The 15,269-nt window shown below is 46.3% G+C and overlaps 1 protein-coding gene and 1 non-coding gene across 51 annotated transcripts in view; one reads left to right on the top strand and one right to left on the bottom strand.

The window, feature by feature from the left end:
* LOC124320209 (Down syndrome cell adhesion molecule-like protein Dscam2) overlaps positions 1–15,269 on the bottom strand; it is a 33,482-nt gene that overhangs the window by 2,930 nt on the left and 15,283 nt on the right. For 11 of the 50 annotated variants that reach the window (XM_046782905.1, XM_046782904.1, XM_046782923.1 and 8 more), the window contains exons 7-27: positions 14,169–14,298; positions 13,759–13,940; positions 13,411–13,665; positions 13,184–13,328; positions 12,692–13,116; positions 9,736–10,035; positions 4,333–4,452; positions 4,078–4,248; positions 3,863–4,010; positions 3,648–3,796; positions 3,274–3,573; positions 2,971–3,190; positions 2,657–2,898; positions 2,433–2,588; positions 2,232–2,359; positions 1,743–2,169; positions 1,447–1,678; positions 1,205–1,381; positions 961–1,127; positions 519–680; positions 300–455 (exon numbers count right to left, since the gene is read on the bottom strand). In XM_046782905.1, coding sequence (XP_046638861.1) covers positions 300–455; positions 519–680; positions 961–1,127; positions 1,205–1,381; positions 1,447–1,678; positions 1,743–2,169; positions 2,232–2,359; positions 2,433–2,588; positions 2,657–2,898; positions 2,971–3,190; positions 3,274–3,573; positions 3,648–3,796; positions 3,863–4,010; positions 4,078–4,248; positions 4,333–4,452; positions 9,736–10,035; positions 12,692–13,116; positions 13,184–13,328; positions 13,411–13,665; positions 13,759–13,940; positions 14,169–14,298 — 4,392 coding nt within the window. Of the gene's footprint in view, positions 1–299; positions 456–518; positions 681–960; positions 1,128–1,204; positions 1,382–1,446; positions 1,679–1,742; positions 2,170–2,231; positions 2,360–2,432; positions 2,589–2,656; positions 2,899–2,970; positions 3,191–3,273; positions 3,574–3,647; positions 3,797–3,862; positions 4,011–4,077; positions 4,249–4,332; positions 4,453–5,014; positions 5,294–5,433; positions 5,728–5,860; positions 6,146–6,709; positions 6,998–7,591; positions 7,880–8,035; positions 8,324–8,471; positions 8,760–8,888; positions 9,177–9,312; positions 9,601–9,735; positions 10,036–10,179; positions 10,468–10,584; positions 10,882–11,283; positions 11,569–11,716; positions 12,005–12,140; positions 12,429–12,691; positions 13,117–13,183; positions 13,329–13,410; positions 13,666–13,758; positions 13,941–14,168; positions 14,299–15,269 lie in introns of all 50 variants that reach the window. The other 39 variants (XM_046782936.1, XM_046782932.1, XM_046782933.1 and 36 more) reach the window with 22 other exon arrangements.
* Trnag-ccc lies at positions 10,952–11,022 on the top strand. The gene has a single exon. It is a non-coding gene; the product is annotated as a tRNA-Gly (tRNA).

Genomic DNA, 15,269 nt, shown 5'->3' with positions numbered 1-15,269 from the left:
ATGAGTATAGCCAGAGAAAAACAAAATTCGGGAATGAAAAAACGCAATACAAATATAGCGAACGGAAACGGAAATAAGCGGCAGGATCGTCACAAACGCAGAACCGTCCGGATAAATAAAAAAAAAAAAAAATCAGTGAATCGTCGACTACCAAATGTTCTTTTTTTTTCTTTTTTGATTGGAAAAGAGAATTTGAAAAATAAACGTGCATTGCAAACACTCATGGCATACCATTGAATCGACAGTAAGAAAAAAAAGAAAGGATGAAATGAAAAAAATACTTTGAATGGAATAGTTACCGCGTTTGATCCGGTCGCAAGTGTTGTATTGGGTTCCTGGCACAGGTGGGAGCTTGCGGTTGGGTGGAGGGATGTAACCAAGTTCATCACGCATGTCACCACCGTTACGTTTCATGGTCGCATTGCTGGCCGAAGCTTGATTGTAGATGACATCATCTGGTCAAACAAAATGAAAATGAAACAAGAGATGAACCGAGTAACATGATAACCATAGCAAACCTTTGTGGCCGTTGTTGCGGCCCTTGATGACGCAAATTACGACGATGGCGGCGATAATAACCATAATGGCTGCGGCAGCTGGAACCACCAGATTCAAATTCATCAACATGGCTAGTAGCGGATTTTCCTTCTCTGATGTTTCCCTGGCTGGGGCGATCGTTCCTTTTGAAATGAAATAATGACGTTCCAGTTTAATATTGAGCACTTGACATGGAGAGATCTTTGAACGGAAGCCGTTTGCGTAAACATTCACTCTGTGGCAACCTCTGTCGGAAGCCGAAAACTAAATCAACAATGTTAAGGCTGCCTTCTTCCGCCTAGACCGCGAACCCCTCCCGTTTCTTTAAACTAAACACAACCCCACTCGACAGCCATTCACAACATCGGCGGCTTAAGATCCACTTGAAGTAAAAAGGTTTCGTCAGTGTTTGTTTATATTTACCTCCGGTTAGGGTCAGAGTGGCAAACTCATATTCGGCAACAGTTGAACCTGCGTTATTGTGGGCAGTCACACGAAGATTATACCAAGTGGCCGGGCTGAGATCAAGCACGACGAAATTGCCACCGGGCTTGACGCTGTTGGAAACCAAAGTCCAGTCTTGATTTCCCCTGGAAGGAAAAGGAAAACAAAGATGAGTGCCGACGCTCGGATAATTCAAAATAAAATTCAGAAAATCAAAACATACTTTCCGCGATACTCGACAACAAAGTACAGCATGGGACAACCGCCATCCGACCAGGCACTCAGATGAAGTGTGACACTGCTAGCTGAGCCTTCGATAAATCGGTTGGCATCCGGAACAGCTGGAGCTGATCCTTTGGTCCGTGTGTTGATCACGTCCGACCCTTCTCCCGTTCCGATTCTGATTCGAATTTGAATGATTACGTGACACCAACAAAGAGCTCTGTGCTTCACTGATAAACATACCCATTGTAGGCTCTGACGTAGAGTTGATAACGAGTTCCACACCAAAGGTTCTCGATCGTGTAATCCTGAAGAGAGTTGCCGATTTGAGTCGTCTCCCAATCGCCGAACTCGGGTTTGTAGTGAACAGTGTATCCGTGGATAGGTGTCTCTTCTTCCTTTCGCGGTTTCACTTTGATTGTAATAGACGTAGTGGTGGTGGATGCCAACGACAGGTGAGGCGGATATGGAGGAGCTATTGATAAAATTTTTAAAAATTAATAATTCGTTTTCTTAAATTTGATGTTTTAGAAAGTCACCTTGAACTTGGAGCTGGTGAGTGACTGTGTCTTGGCCGTACATGTTCTCGACGGTGCAGGTATACTCTCCAGCATCATCACGAGTGACTTCACGGACGAGTAGAGATCCTTCAGGCAGTAGGCGAACTCGTTCCGATGCGGCATAAGGAGTTCCCTTGATTTTCCACTGGATTTCAGGCAATGGAGCACCGACTGCCTGGCAGGGCAGTTTGACATCTTCGCGGTACGAGACGCTGAAAGTGTTGTCGAACGACGCAATCTTGGCCGGAACACGGGTACCAGGAGCAATCGTGACGGTCTTGGAAGCCTCTCCCTCTCCAACGTTGGTGGAAGCCGTTACCCAGAAATTGTAGCGCTCCTTCTTCTTCAATCCGCTGGCCTCATAATTTAGTTGAGATGGCGACACTTTCTGACTGCGAGCATCCTCCTGAAAATTAAAAAAAAAAGTTTAATTACAATTCTGTCAATGATAACATGTCAATAATTTACCGATCCTTCTTGAATGTAAACGGTGTATTGATTGACAATTCCATTTGGCAATTCCGGTGCTTTCCAGCTGACTAAAATTGAATCTGGAGTCATCAAAAGAGCTTTGACAGCCGACGGTGATCCAGGAACTGAAAAATAAATAATTTCCAGGCATTTTATTATGAATGAAATGTTATTCATGGAAATTATGCAATCAATTACCATCTTGTTCGGTGTGACAGGAAACAGGTACGGATTTGACACCATCACCGCCAGCGGTGAAAGCCAAAACTTGCATGCTGTAGTTGGTGTACTTGCGCAATCCGTGGAGGATAGTCTCACCGGTGGTGATAATTTTGGCATCTTTGCTGGTTTCATCTGTTGGATTAATAAAAGGATGACGCCATCGAATTCGTCAGACTTGCACAACAATGAGGCAAACTTACCAAACCAGATATGACTCGGTCCATAAATGACTTTGTAACCCTTGATAATTCCGTTGACAGTAGTAAGAGGAGGTGATGTCCAAGACAGCCGAATCGATTGAGAAGTAAGGGCTGTACACGTCACATCTTGAGGGGCCTGTTCTGGAGTTCCTTCGCCCGTGTGCTGGATCACTTCGTCAGACATGGGTCCGGCGCCGACACGATTGAACGCTTGGACAACCACGGAATATTGCGTGTACATCCTAAAAATAAACATCGTCAGAAATGATTAAATGGAACGGTTCCGTATTATAGTTGTGTAAGGAGATACGCACTTGAGGTGTGAAATGTTGAGCTGATGCTCTTTGCCCAGCTCTCGGCTAAATTCGACCGTTTCAAAGAGATATGGTTTGTCGGAAGTAGCCAATTTGTAGCCGACGTAGTAACCGAGGATTTCTCCGTTCCAGTGTTCCTTTGGAGGTGGTTTCCAGGAAACTTTGAGAGTATTCTGGTCCACTATTTCAACCTTCACTCCTCGCGGGGTACCTCCGGGTGCTATACGATATCCAATGTGACGTTATAGACGGACTTTTTTGTTTTTTTCCATATCAGATATTATAAGCCACAATATTTGGTACCTTCTTCGGCAGTGATGATGGTAACAGTTTCAGAGGGATCGGAGGACCCTACATCGTTTTCGGCAACAAGGCGGAAGTGATACGTAGTGGCGGGAACTAAGTTGTAAACTCCAGCGACAGTTTGCTGTCCGGGGACTAAGACGCGATCGATATCCGCTTGCCAATCACCTTTGCTGATTTTGTATTCGATCAGGTAGCGAGTGAGCGGTGAGTTTCCATCGTAAGGAGCAGACCAAGAGAGTTGAACGGAACGGCCGGATTTGTCGAGCACTTTCACGCCGAATGGGACCTCGGGCGTCTCTAAAATGTCAAACAAAATGTGTCACGTGATTGGAACATTGAAGGTAAAGCGAGGAAATGAACCGGATGAATACCTTGAACGATCAGATTGATGCTAGTGTCGTCACTACCGAAAGCATTGGTGGCCACGCAAGTAAACAGGGCAGAATCGGTTCGTTCCAGCTTTTTGATGCTCAAGTCGGACAAGACTCCAGTCGTCAGGATTTCTTCGCGAATAGTGTACCTGATTTAAAATCAAATGTTATAAGCTTGGGTTGATTGATAGTACAGCAAGTCGCAGAAAAATTACCGAGGATCGCTCTTGGAATCCAGTCGTTTGCTGTTCATGTTCCACAAAATGCCAATTGGTTTCTCTCCTTTAGCTTCACACTGAAGGACGGCCGGTTCACCTCGGCGGGCAGTTTGATTCTTGAACTTGATCTCAAATTGAGGAGGGGCTATGAGACAAATACAATGTGGTTGCGTTAAAACTTGAATTTGAAAAATTCATCGATCTAATTTTACCTTGAACACTGACGAAGATGACGGCCGATAGTCCGGCACCGATACCGTTCGAAGCTTCACACAAGTAATAACCTTCGCTTGATTTTTGGATATTGCCAATGGACAAAGTGCCGTCTTCGATGCGGACGTAATTATTGGAACGGATGTCCCTATAATCGTTTGGAGTGCTCCCTGTTAACAATTCAAGTTGTTTTTTTTTTTTTTTGTTTTTTTATTGGGTTACACTGATTTTAGCTATTAGAATTTTGGAATTACCTGGAGCTTTCTTCCATGAAATTTGAGGCTTGGGAAAACCGTCAGCCTTGCACTCGATTTTAGCCTCGCTTCCCTGAGCAAAAGCCTTGTCTGTGGGTTCGACGATCCAGCGTGGGGGAACTTAATTGATAAAAATTTCGAATTAGCTTCAAGTTCGCTGAAGAATTTCGGATAGAGAAAGAGCTGGCGTAAGAAGAAGCTACTGAATCTCACGTTCCAGAACATTGTTAGTTGCATGCAACAAAAAAGAAATGGTTTGAAATTTCTTTGAAAATTTTCTTTCTTGTGATAATCTATTCCTGGAATGTGGATGCTAATGAGCTCAACTACAAAAAAACCTGTTCCAAAGCTGAAATTTCAAAATTTCGTCATTTTTAACTGATAAATAGAAAGTCACTGCTAGATTGTTCTCTTTAACCAGAGTTGGAACAAATTTTTTTGATGAAATGTAATAAAGGATAAAGCAGGGATAGACTGAGGTTAGGATAAGGATGGGGGATAGGGACGCTCCGCGTCGCGGCCTTTTAATTTAAATGTCCATTTTTTTTTGTAATTGTAATTCGCCTATTTTTCTACGTTACACTTTCCACCCCCAGGAGTCGCTTTGGAAAAAAAAATGAGATTCCTACACGAAGAAACCAAACACAATTGAACAGTGGACATCAACGTCAACTCAATTTACCGTTGACTTTGACTTGTATGGCGGAGTTCGATCGGCCGGCTGAATTGTTCACGTGACAACTGTAATTTCCGGCCTGATGGATACCAACGCTGTTGAGAATTAAGAGGCTCGTTTGAGGCGATACCCTCGAGACAGTGGACTCGGGCACTCGACGGCCGTCAACCGCCCAGTGGAAGTCAAGAGGCAAATCTCCGGCCGTTGCAATACACGTCAGCTGGACGTAGCTTCCCTGGTCGACAGATTCGCTGGGCAAGTAGAGTGGCAAGAGGGTCGGTCTCTCTGAAAATATGATAACAATCGACCCTCAAATGTGCAGTACATTTCAATTGAAATTCAACGGCTTAGCGACGGGAGGGTCCCTCATTTCATTCAGGTTTTGATCTAAGGAAGTGGGGTCGAAAATTTGAATATTGATGTACCCTGGACGAGCAATTCGGCTGAATAATCAGCAGAACCGGCCGCATTGGTAGCGCGACAAGTGTAGAGACCTCCATTTTCTGGTGAGACAGTGTCTATCACGAGCAAATTGGTACGTGAGCCCACCCGTGTGGTGGACATGCCCAATCCGAGTGACGAAACGTTTGAGCCCCGAAAATGCCACTGAACGTCCATTGGAAGATCGCCCTCCGTTGCTAGACAAGTCACTTGAGCGGCCGAGCCGGCCATAACGGCCTCTTCATCGCCGAAACTAAACGGAACGATTTTGGGTGCCACTGGAAAAAATAAAAACGGAGCGCAACTGTTGAGGATTACTCGGAATCAAAAGGCCACGACCGGCGGTTACAGTTATGAAGGCGGAAAGGATCAAGGGGGGGATGAATCTGAACTGTCTAAAAATATCTCAACCGTTGATGATCAATTGGGCCGTGAAGGAACTGCTTCCAGCGGCGTTGGATGCCTGACAGGAATAATTGCCGAAATGACTGGCCTTTAACGAATTGAAGACGAGAACCGAGGCTCGAGGTCCGGTCGGCATAACCGTGACATCTTGTCGGGCCGCTGTCAATAATTCGGTACCGTGGTACCATTCTAACCGGACAGGATCGTCTCCTTTGGACAGGGCACACAACACCTGACTGGATTCACCCTCGTAGATGTCAGCAAACGCGAACGGAACAATTTCTGGAGCCACTGTGCGACGGAATGAAATTTTTGTAAACGAACAAGAGGAAACGGCGAGAAACGCGGAGCGAATGTTGATGGAGGTTTCAGGGGGAATATCTAGGCTGACAGCTGATTTTCTTAAGACATTTGTACCGGAGACGGAAAGGACGGCGGAATAACTGGCGCTGGCCACTTGATTGCGCGCAGTGCAAGTGTATGTTCCAGCGTGATGGGTCGTTACTGAATCGATGATGAGAGCACTACCGCGCTGGCCGACGCCAGTTGTTACGACACCCGAGTGAAAAGTCGCTTCGTCACCATGAAACGTCCAGGTGAAATTTAAAGGCGTGTCGCCTTTAAGGGCCAGACATTGAGTTTGAGCCGCTTCGCCAGCGTTCAGCGTCGAATCCCCAAAATCGAATGGGGCGATCTCTGGAGCGACTTTAAATCAATTTGTTTCGACATTAAAATTATTACAAGTATTAAATTTACTCGAAACGATCATTAAAATTATTTGATAATGCTGGAGCGTCCGCTTAATTGGGGATGGTGTCTGGGGGTGAAACAACGACACTTTACGAATAAACTAACCGGAAACGGACAACACAGTTGAATAACTGGCGCTGGCCACTTGATTACGAACGGTGCAAGTGTACGTCCCAGAGTGATGTGTCGTTACTGAATCAATTATGAGTACACTACCACGCTGACCGGCGCTAGTTGTCACTACACCCGCGTGAAACGTTGATTCGTCACCATGGAACGTCCAGGTGAAATTTAAGGGCGTGTCGCCTTTAAGCGCCAGACATTGAGTTTGAGCCGCTTCGCCGGCGTTCAACGTCGAATCGCCAAAATCGAATGGGGCGATCTCTGGAGCGACTTTAAACCAAATTGTTTTGATATTTAAATAATTTTACGGATTTTAATTACTCAAAGCGATGGTAAAATTGTTATTATTCTATTGCTGGAGCGTCCGCTTGATTGGGAATAGATAGTCTTTGAGGTTCTGGGTGAAAACAACGAAGCTTTACGAATATAAACTAACCAGAAACGGATAAGACAGTTGAATAACTGGCGCTGGCCACTTGATTACGAACGGTGCAAGTGTATGTTCCAGCGTGATTTGTCGTTACTGAATCAATGAGAAGAGCACTACCACGCTGGCCGACACTAGCTGTTACGATGCCCGTTTGAAAAGTTGTCACGTCACCATGGAACGTCCACGTGATATTTAAGGGCGTATCTCCCTTGATGGCCAGGCATTGCGTTTGAGCCGCCTCGCCGGCGTTCAACGTTGAATCGCCAAAGTCAAAAGGGGCAATCTCTGGCGCCACTTTAAAAATCAAATTGTATCGATATTTTACATTTAAATTGACTCGGTTTAACAGTTAACATAGCGCAAGAGCGTCCGCAAAATTATAGGGATCAAAAGGATTTGAGGTGGCAAATGGAGCAAACACTTAATGAACCAACCGGAGACGGACAAAACAGTGGAATAACTAGCGTTGGCAGCTTGATTGCGCACGGTACAAGTGTACGTTCCGGCGTGATTAGGTGTCACTGAATCGATCATCAAGACGCTACTTCTTTGACCGACGCTGGCCGTTACGACGCCAGTCTGAAACGTTGTCGCATCGCCATGGAATGTCCAGGTAAAGTTCAAAGGTGTGTCGCCCTTCAGGGCCATACACTGGGCCTGAGCTGCATCCCCAGCGTTCAATGTTGTATCTCCAAAATCGAAAGGCGCAATTTCCGGAGCGACTTTAAACAAATAGAATATGGGGTTTAAATTACATTAACTAGATTTTGAGCTATTCTTAGTTTAAAATAACGCAGGAGCGTCCACGGAAATAGGAGTGGAAGAGCCTATAATAAGGTTCCAGGTGAAAAACAAAATGAAATTTAACTGAGACCAACCAGAAACGGATAAAATGGTGGAATAACTAGCGCTGGCCGCTTGGTTGCGCACTGTGCAAGTGTAGGTTCCGGCGTGATTCGGCGTCACTGAATCGATCATCAAGACGCTACTCCTTTGGCCGACGATGGCCGTTACTACACCCGTCTGGAACGTTGTTGCAGACCCGTGAAAAGTCCACGTAAAGTTTAAAGGCGTGTCGCCTTTGAGCGCTATACACTGCGTCTGAGCGGCCTCGCCGGCGTTCAACGTCGAATCCCCAAAATCAAAAGGTGCAATTTCCGGAGCGACTTAATTGCCCCACCCCACAAAAAAAAACAGAAAAATGTAACACAATTGGTGGAGCGTCCACAGATAAACAAAGGGATAGTTGTTAGGGAGGAGTGATGATGAAGAAGAAGCAGAATTAGAAGTTGATAAAGAGCCGCTGGAACAAACCATTAACAGCCAAACTGGCAGTGTAATTAACACTAGCGGCAGCGTTGGAGGCAGTGCAGGTATAATCGCCCGAATGACCCGCCGCTACGGCATCGATCGTCAAGAGCGAAACTCTAGCGCCCGCTTTGAAGATGGCTATACCCATCTGCGAGGATAACTCCTGGCCATGGAAAGCCCAGCGCAATGTTAACGGAAGGTCGCCCTCTAAAACGGTGCACTGGATAGCTACGGGTTGGCCGGAGGTCAACGAACCTTCGCCGAAACTGAACGGCATAATTTGCGGTGGAACTGGACAAGGAACGAAAAATAAAGAAAACATTTGGCGACACGGAGCGGATGGATTGAAAAGGAATTCGGCGGAATAAAAAAGAAAAGAAGGAAACTATATTTTCTAAATGATTGAGATGGCAAGGACACCGTTGACAAAGAGGGAAGCCGTGTGGTTCGATTGGCCGGCTGCATTTTGGGCGGTGCACGTGTAATCTCCAGCGTGACCAGCGGCTACCGAGTCGATGGATAAAAGGGAGACTCGCGGATTAAGCCGGAAAGTGCTGATGCCCATCTGAGATGAGAGTTCGAGACCATGGAACATCCAGCGTAATGTCATCGGCAAATCACCATCGACGATCATACATTGAACCGTAATAGGCTGACCGGAAGTCAGCGATCCTTCGCCGAAACTAAACGGCAACACCTGAGGAGCCACTATACGAGCCCCCAGCAGTTCAAAAAATTGATGGACATTTTAATTAAGAAATGAAAAGGCGAGCGCGGAGGAGGTGCAAACATTGTTCAAGGGGGTAAATGGACCGATTTTCTTGTTGTAATAAGAATGTCAAACCCTGGACGAGAAGAGTCGCCGTGTGATTGGTACTTCCGGCGGAATTTTGAGCCGTGCAGGTATAATTTCCCGTGTGTCCAGCAGCAATCGAATCGATCGACAAGAGCGAAACACGGGCGTTTAGCCGAAGAGTCGAGATACCCATTTGGGACGAAAGTTCTTGGCCGTGAAAGGCCCAGCGGAAATTGATGGGAAGATCGCCCTCAGATATGGTGCACTGGATTGTCACCGGTTGACCGGAAGTGATGGCCTCGTCGCTTAGATCGAAAGGCACAATCCGTGGGACGACTACGTAATCGATTTGAAATCTTAATTAAGCAATTCTAATCCAGCGTTGCGGAACGTTTTGGAAGGGGAGGATGAAGGTGGTAAAGGATTTTTTCCAGGAAACTAGAGTGGCAACTGTGTGGAGGGCGATGGTACCATTGACGGTCAACTCGGCCGTATAGTTGGCTATTCCGGCCGGATTTTCAGCAGTGCACGTGTACTCCCCGTTATGAGCGGCCGCCACTGATTGGATCGACAGGACGGAAATCCTGTCGCCCAAACTGTTGATCGTCAGTCCGGTAATAGGCGAATCAGTCGCTAACGGCTGAGACTTAAAAGCCCAGCGTAGACTTATTGGCGAATCCCCTTTAACGGCTGAACATTGAACCACTACGAAATCGCCAGCGTTGAGAGCTTCGTCGTCGCCGAAAGAGAACGGAGTGATTTGTGGCGCAACTGGAACATGAATCCAGCGAATTACAATTATTATTTGTTTGTTAAATTAAGGCCATCTCAATTCACCGAACGCGGAGCGAATGTTTGTGTCAGGGAGAGAGAGAAAGCAGAAAAAAAACCAGAATTTTATTTCTATAGAAATACCAACGACGGTGAGCTGGGCAGTGTAACTAGCTTGGCCGGCTGAATTTTTGGCCAGACAAGTATAATTTCCCGAGTGGGAGGCATCAACTGAATCTATTTGCATAATGCTGGATTTGGAACCGAACTTGGTAAAGGTTATGCCCTCAAGTGTCGAGTGGGTTTGGCCGGATGTGATCCAACGAATGTCAACAGGGATATCACCATCCGTCACGATGCACTGCAACTGAGCAGACATGCCCGAAGTGTAGTCTTCTTCGCCGAAATTAAACGGCAGGATCTTGGGCACCACTTTTCATCGTAAAAAAATAATAATTTTAATCGAATGGAATTTTCAACTAATAGGCCGGACGCGTTGAGGTTTGGGCGGAACAACACCATTTTAATCCATTTGGGGAGTTATAATACCAAGCACTTCGAGATGGGCAGAGACACTTTGCGATCCGACGGAATTCTCGGCCGTGCAAGTGTATTCCCCGCTATGAGCAGCTGTCACTGAATCGATTTGTAGAACCGTCGAACGAGGGCCGACTCGAGTTGTCGAGATGCCCAGATCAGCCATGCCGGTTTCACTATCTCCGCGAAACGTCCAGCCCAATTCGATGGGCAGATCGCCTTCCCCAACGATGCAAATGGTTTGCACGTGCGAACCCGGTGTATAAAACTCTTCCTCCCCGAAAGTGAGCGGTAATAACTTCGGTCGAACTGAGAAAAGGATAATACTTTCACTTTAGCTACATGCGAATCTAACTGGACTTTAACCTATTTTTACAAAGCATCGATGGTTCAATGGTAGAATGCGCGCCTCCCACGCGCGTGATCCGGGTTCGATTCCCGGTCGATGCACGCCCTTTTTCAATCTTTTTATACACATCATTTTTAATCAAATTTATTTTACCCTCAAACTAAATGTTATTCGCGCTATTTTAGAAGCACTGTGACCTTTAAACGGTAATAATAAAGATTCGAAATGTCCCTCTCACAACTTACATATCAGAAAATTCTTTAACGTTGCCATGGCGATGACAGTTTTCCCTATCTGCGTAACCAAGCGAGGGGAGCGCCCCGTTGAGGGGGAGGATTTGACAATGGATTATTATCAACTACCGTAAACGCTGAGAGTTGCCGTAAAATTGCGGACAGCAGCAACATTGCGAGCGATGCAAGTGTAGTTGCCCGCGTGATCAGCAGCGACCGAATCGATATTCAAGGCGCTGGAACGTGAGCCGATTTTCATCGTCTCGATACCCGACATAGCCGACGACGGGCCGTGAAACGTCCAGCTAATATCAATGGGTAAATCTCCTTCGACGATGATGCAGTTGATTTGCGCCGACATGCCCAGCGTGTACTCGGTGTCACCAAAACTGAAAGGCCCAATGACGGGCGCCACTTAGAAGAAACACACACACACGGACGATTAAAAAAAAAAAAAAAAAAAAAAAAAAACACATCGACGACGCCGCGGGAGCAATTGTTTTACGGGGCACAGGAAGACATTAGAGAATGGGAGTGATTCCGGGGCGACGCGTGTAAGTACCGAAAACAACCAAAACGGCCGTGTAGTTGCGTGTCCCGGCAGAGTTGCGTGCCGTACAGGTGTAACTGCCGCTGTGCGCTGCCGCGACAGATTCGATTTGCAGCATGTTGGATCTGGCTCCCACTTTGGTCGTCGTAATGCCCATCATTGAAGAATACTGCTGGCCGTGAAAGGCCCAGTTGATATCCATCGGTAAGTCTCCTTCGGAGGCAGCGCACACGGTGTGCGCCGAATCACCCGACGTGAACGGTTCATCGCCGAACGAAAACGGAACGATTTTCGGGGGCACTGGACAAGACGGGGGGAGGGCACAGTTTTATAACTTTGTCAATTTTTTGTCGGACGCGGAGTTTTCCCCGGATTGGCGATTGGAGGGGATTTTCGTTTTGAGATGGAGATCATTTGTCCGTTTGATTCGCCTTACCGTACACCGTTAAATTCGCGGAATAGGAGGAGACTCCGGCCGGATTCTTGGCCAGACAGCGATACTCTCCGTCCGAGTTGTGATTGACATTTGACATAGTCAAAAGGCTTGTCTTGCTGCCCACATTGACCAGACTGACACCTGGCCGGCTGTTATCCAGCGGTAGGCCGTTAAGAGTCCACGAGACGGAAATGGGCTCATCTCCACGCGCTACGTAACACGTCAACTGAACATCATCGCCGGAGTAGACCGGCTGGTCGAAGGCGAACGGATTGATGGCCGGCAATACTGATTCACGTTTTCGCATTTTTTTTGTTGTTGTTGTTTTAATTCGCTTAAGTTTAACTTTCTTTTCGCATGGGGGAGGGCTTTTACGATTTGTTTTGGACTTCCGAGTACCATTGATCAATTGGGCAAAGAGTTGTCGTGTTTATACATTCCGTTAAATTACTGGTAAAATAATTATTACGTCTTTGGAAATTTCTCGAACAATATCGGAATTCAACACGACGACTCTTTGCGGGTAAAATAAGCGAAACTTTTGAACTTACCCATGACTTGGACTTCGAGGTTTCCTTTGGCAGAGAATCCTTGCGTATTTTTGGCGATGCAGGTGTAAGATCCTTGATCGAGGGATCGCTGGACGTTCTCGATGATAAGTGTTCCGTTGGGGAAGACTTGCTGGCGTCGGTTAACTGGCAAAACACGGCCACCTTTTTCCCACTGAATGGTATCGATCGGATATCCGGCCACCGGGCACGTGACCATCATGATTTCACCAGCCACTACAGCCACTTTATCCATGGGTCTGACGAAAGGTAATCCGTAAACGTTGAAGCGGGCAGAGTGATCGGCGTGGCCGACTTTGCTGGAAGCGGCGCACTTGTACAATCCGCCGTCGTTGGTGTGAACAGCCGTGATGTTGAGGTAGGAGACGACTTCGTTGGTTCCGGCTGTAAAGTGACCAATTTGGACCCTGATGCACAATAAATCGATTTAGCTGATGATTTCTTTTTATAGACGTCCAACATCGAAAATGTCACCTCTCGGATGATGAGATTTTCTTTCCATCCAGTTCCCATGTGATTTCCGGCAGGGGATTTCCAGAGGCGGAGCACTTAAGGGAGACGCTGGGTCCGGGTTGAAGGGTCCGTTCGGCAAAAGTGTTGATGAATTGAGGAGGATCAACTGCAATAAAAAAATGAATAAACACAAATGGTCATTAATATCCGGCGAGTGAGTGAGACACCGCGCAGAATAATCGTTTTACATCTTCCTCCCAGTTTGAGTTCCGCCGAAGCTTGGGCGCTTTCCTGGTCGTTGCGAACGAAGCACTGGTACATGCCCTTATCTTCTCGGCGGACCTGTTCGATTCTCAGTACGTTGTCGGTGTGGCTGATGGCGACACCATCCTTCATCCAGCTGATGGATTTGATGGGATTTCCTTCCGGGTTGCAGGTCAATGTAGCCGGACGTCCGTAGTCAACTGTCTGCACTTGCGGTTCAATGCTGGCCGATAGTGGAGCTAATCAATAATAATTTAAAAAAAATAAATAACAAATAATTAGATTCCGGTTTTTAAAAAAACAAACAAGACGGTTCAACAATGAACTCCCACCTGTGACGGTCAGAACAGTTTCGACGCTTTCTCCGCCGACGGAATTGTTGACATTGCACAAATATTTGCCGGAATCTTCAACTTTGGCTTCCTTGATGATCAGAGTGCCGCTAACTTGTTTGACACGGTCGTCCAGTTTGACCGGCTGCTTGGCCGTGCTGCCTTCGACGTACTTGTACCATCTAAATAAAAATAAAAAAACAGAAATACGCTTACGCTACACCGTAAAACTTGTTTTCCGGAATACAGAATCCCAGAGAATAATGTCAAAAGTTCATCTTCTCCCCCTTTCCTTTTTTTTTTTGTGTTTTTGTTATCTTCCTTTTTTGTGTTTTCGTTATTTTCGGTTTAATCGCTAGCGCACGAAAGGTCGTGGGAACTTTCCCCCCGTTGAAAACACTGGGAAATACCTGTAGACGGGGACTGGGAAAGCAGTTGCATCGCAGGTAAGATAAGCTTGACGCTCTAAAGCAGCTATGGCGATTAGACTGCCTTCGATTTTTCGGCCGGATGTACGAGGTGCGACATTTGAACTTGGTTCTTTCGACATTCAAAAAATTAAAAAACAAATGAAGATAAAAAAATGGAATTCGCTCTCTAGAAATCCCAAAGAAAAAAACATTATTCGAAAGAAAACCCAACCAAGTGCGGTGCCCTGTTGCACGATGAAAACATTCGTGACGCTTCAGTATTGTTAACCGGGATATACGACGACGGCGGATGTCGAGAATCCGTCAGTGGGAAGAATAACGACACCAAAGTTCACCCCATCCGGCCTTCGATTACCGTGGCGTTTCGAAAGAAAACAAAAGAAATAGCCGATTGATTTGTTTGTGTTTTTGGTTTTTTTCAGTTACCGATGACTAGGTGGCGGATGAGCCTGAGCATCGCAGACAATAGCCACCGGACCGTTGCTTCCCCGACGAATCGTATCAAATTTCGATTTGGGTGGTAATCGCGGAGGTACGCTTCCCACCGGCTCTGTTTTGGCGCATTATCATCAGCATCATTATTTACCCCTATTAATCGTCTTTGATTACCTAAACGTTGGGACAGGTATCCCCTGCGCATCGCACAATAGAGCTTCACTCAAAGACGACTTCATCCGGATGATATCGGATTTACTTCGCGGAGGAAGACGCGGCGGAACGCTCGTCATTGGTTCTATATTATGCAGTAAACACGATGGGACGGGTCATTTTATGTAGGAAATTCTCATTGAAATTAAATCAATGATACCACCCACTGCTTGAATGTCCAGAAGGGCTTACGTAATTCTATACGAACTGTTTTTTTTTTCTTTTTCTTTTATAGCTCTATCAATTTCAATTCGTCTCAATGTCAAGGTTTTAAATTACCTGACGATCGGTTTAGGGTAGCCCTGGGCTTGGCAGAGGAGCGTGACATGAGTCGTCTTTTCACGACATTCGACACTCAACAATTTGGCGTCGGTCGTCAATTTCGGACGAACACTCCCCACCGGTTCTATTCAGATAACGAACAACTGTAAG

Source organism: Daphnia pulicaria, chromosome 1 (genome assembly GCF_021234035.1).
Source record: "Daphnia pulicaria isolate SC F1-1A chromosome 1, SC_F0-13Bv2, whole genome shotgun sequence".
NCBI lineage: Eukaryota > Metazoa > Arthropoda > Branchiopoda > Diplostraca > Daphniidae > Daphnia > Daphnia pulicaria.
This window is presented reverse-complemented; position numbering and strand designations above follow the sequence as displayed.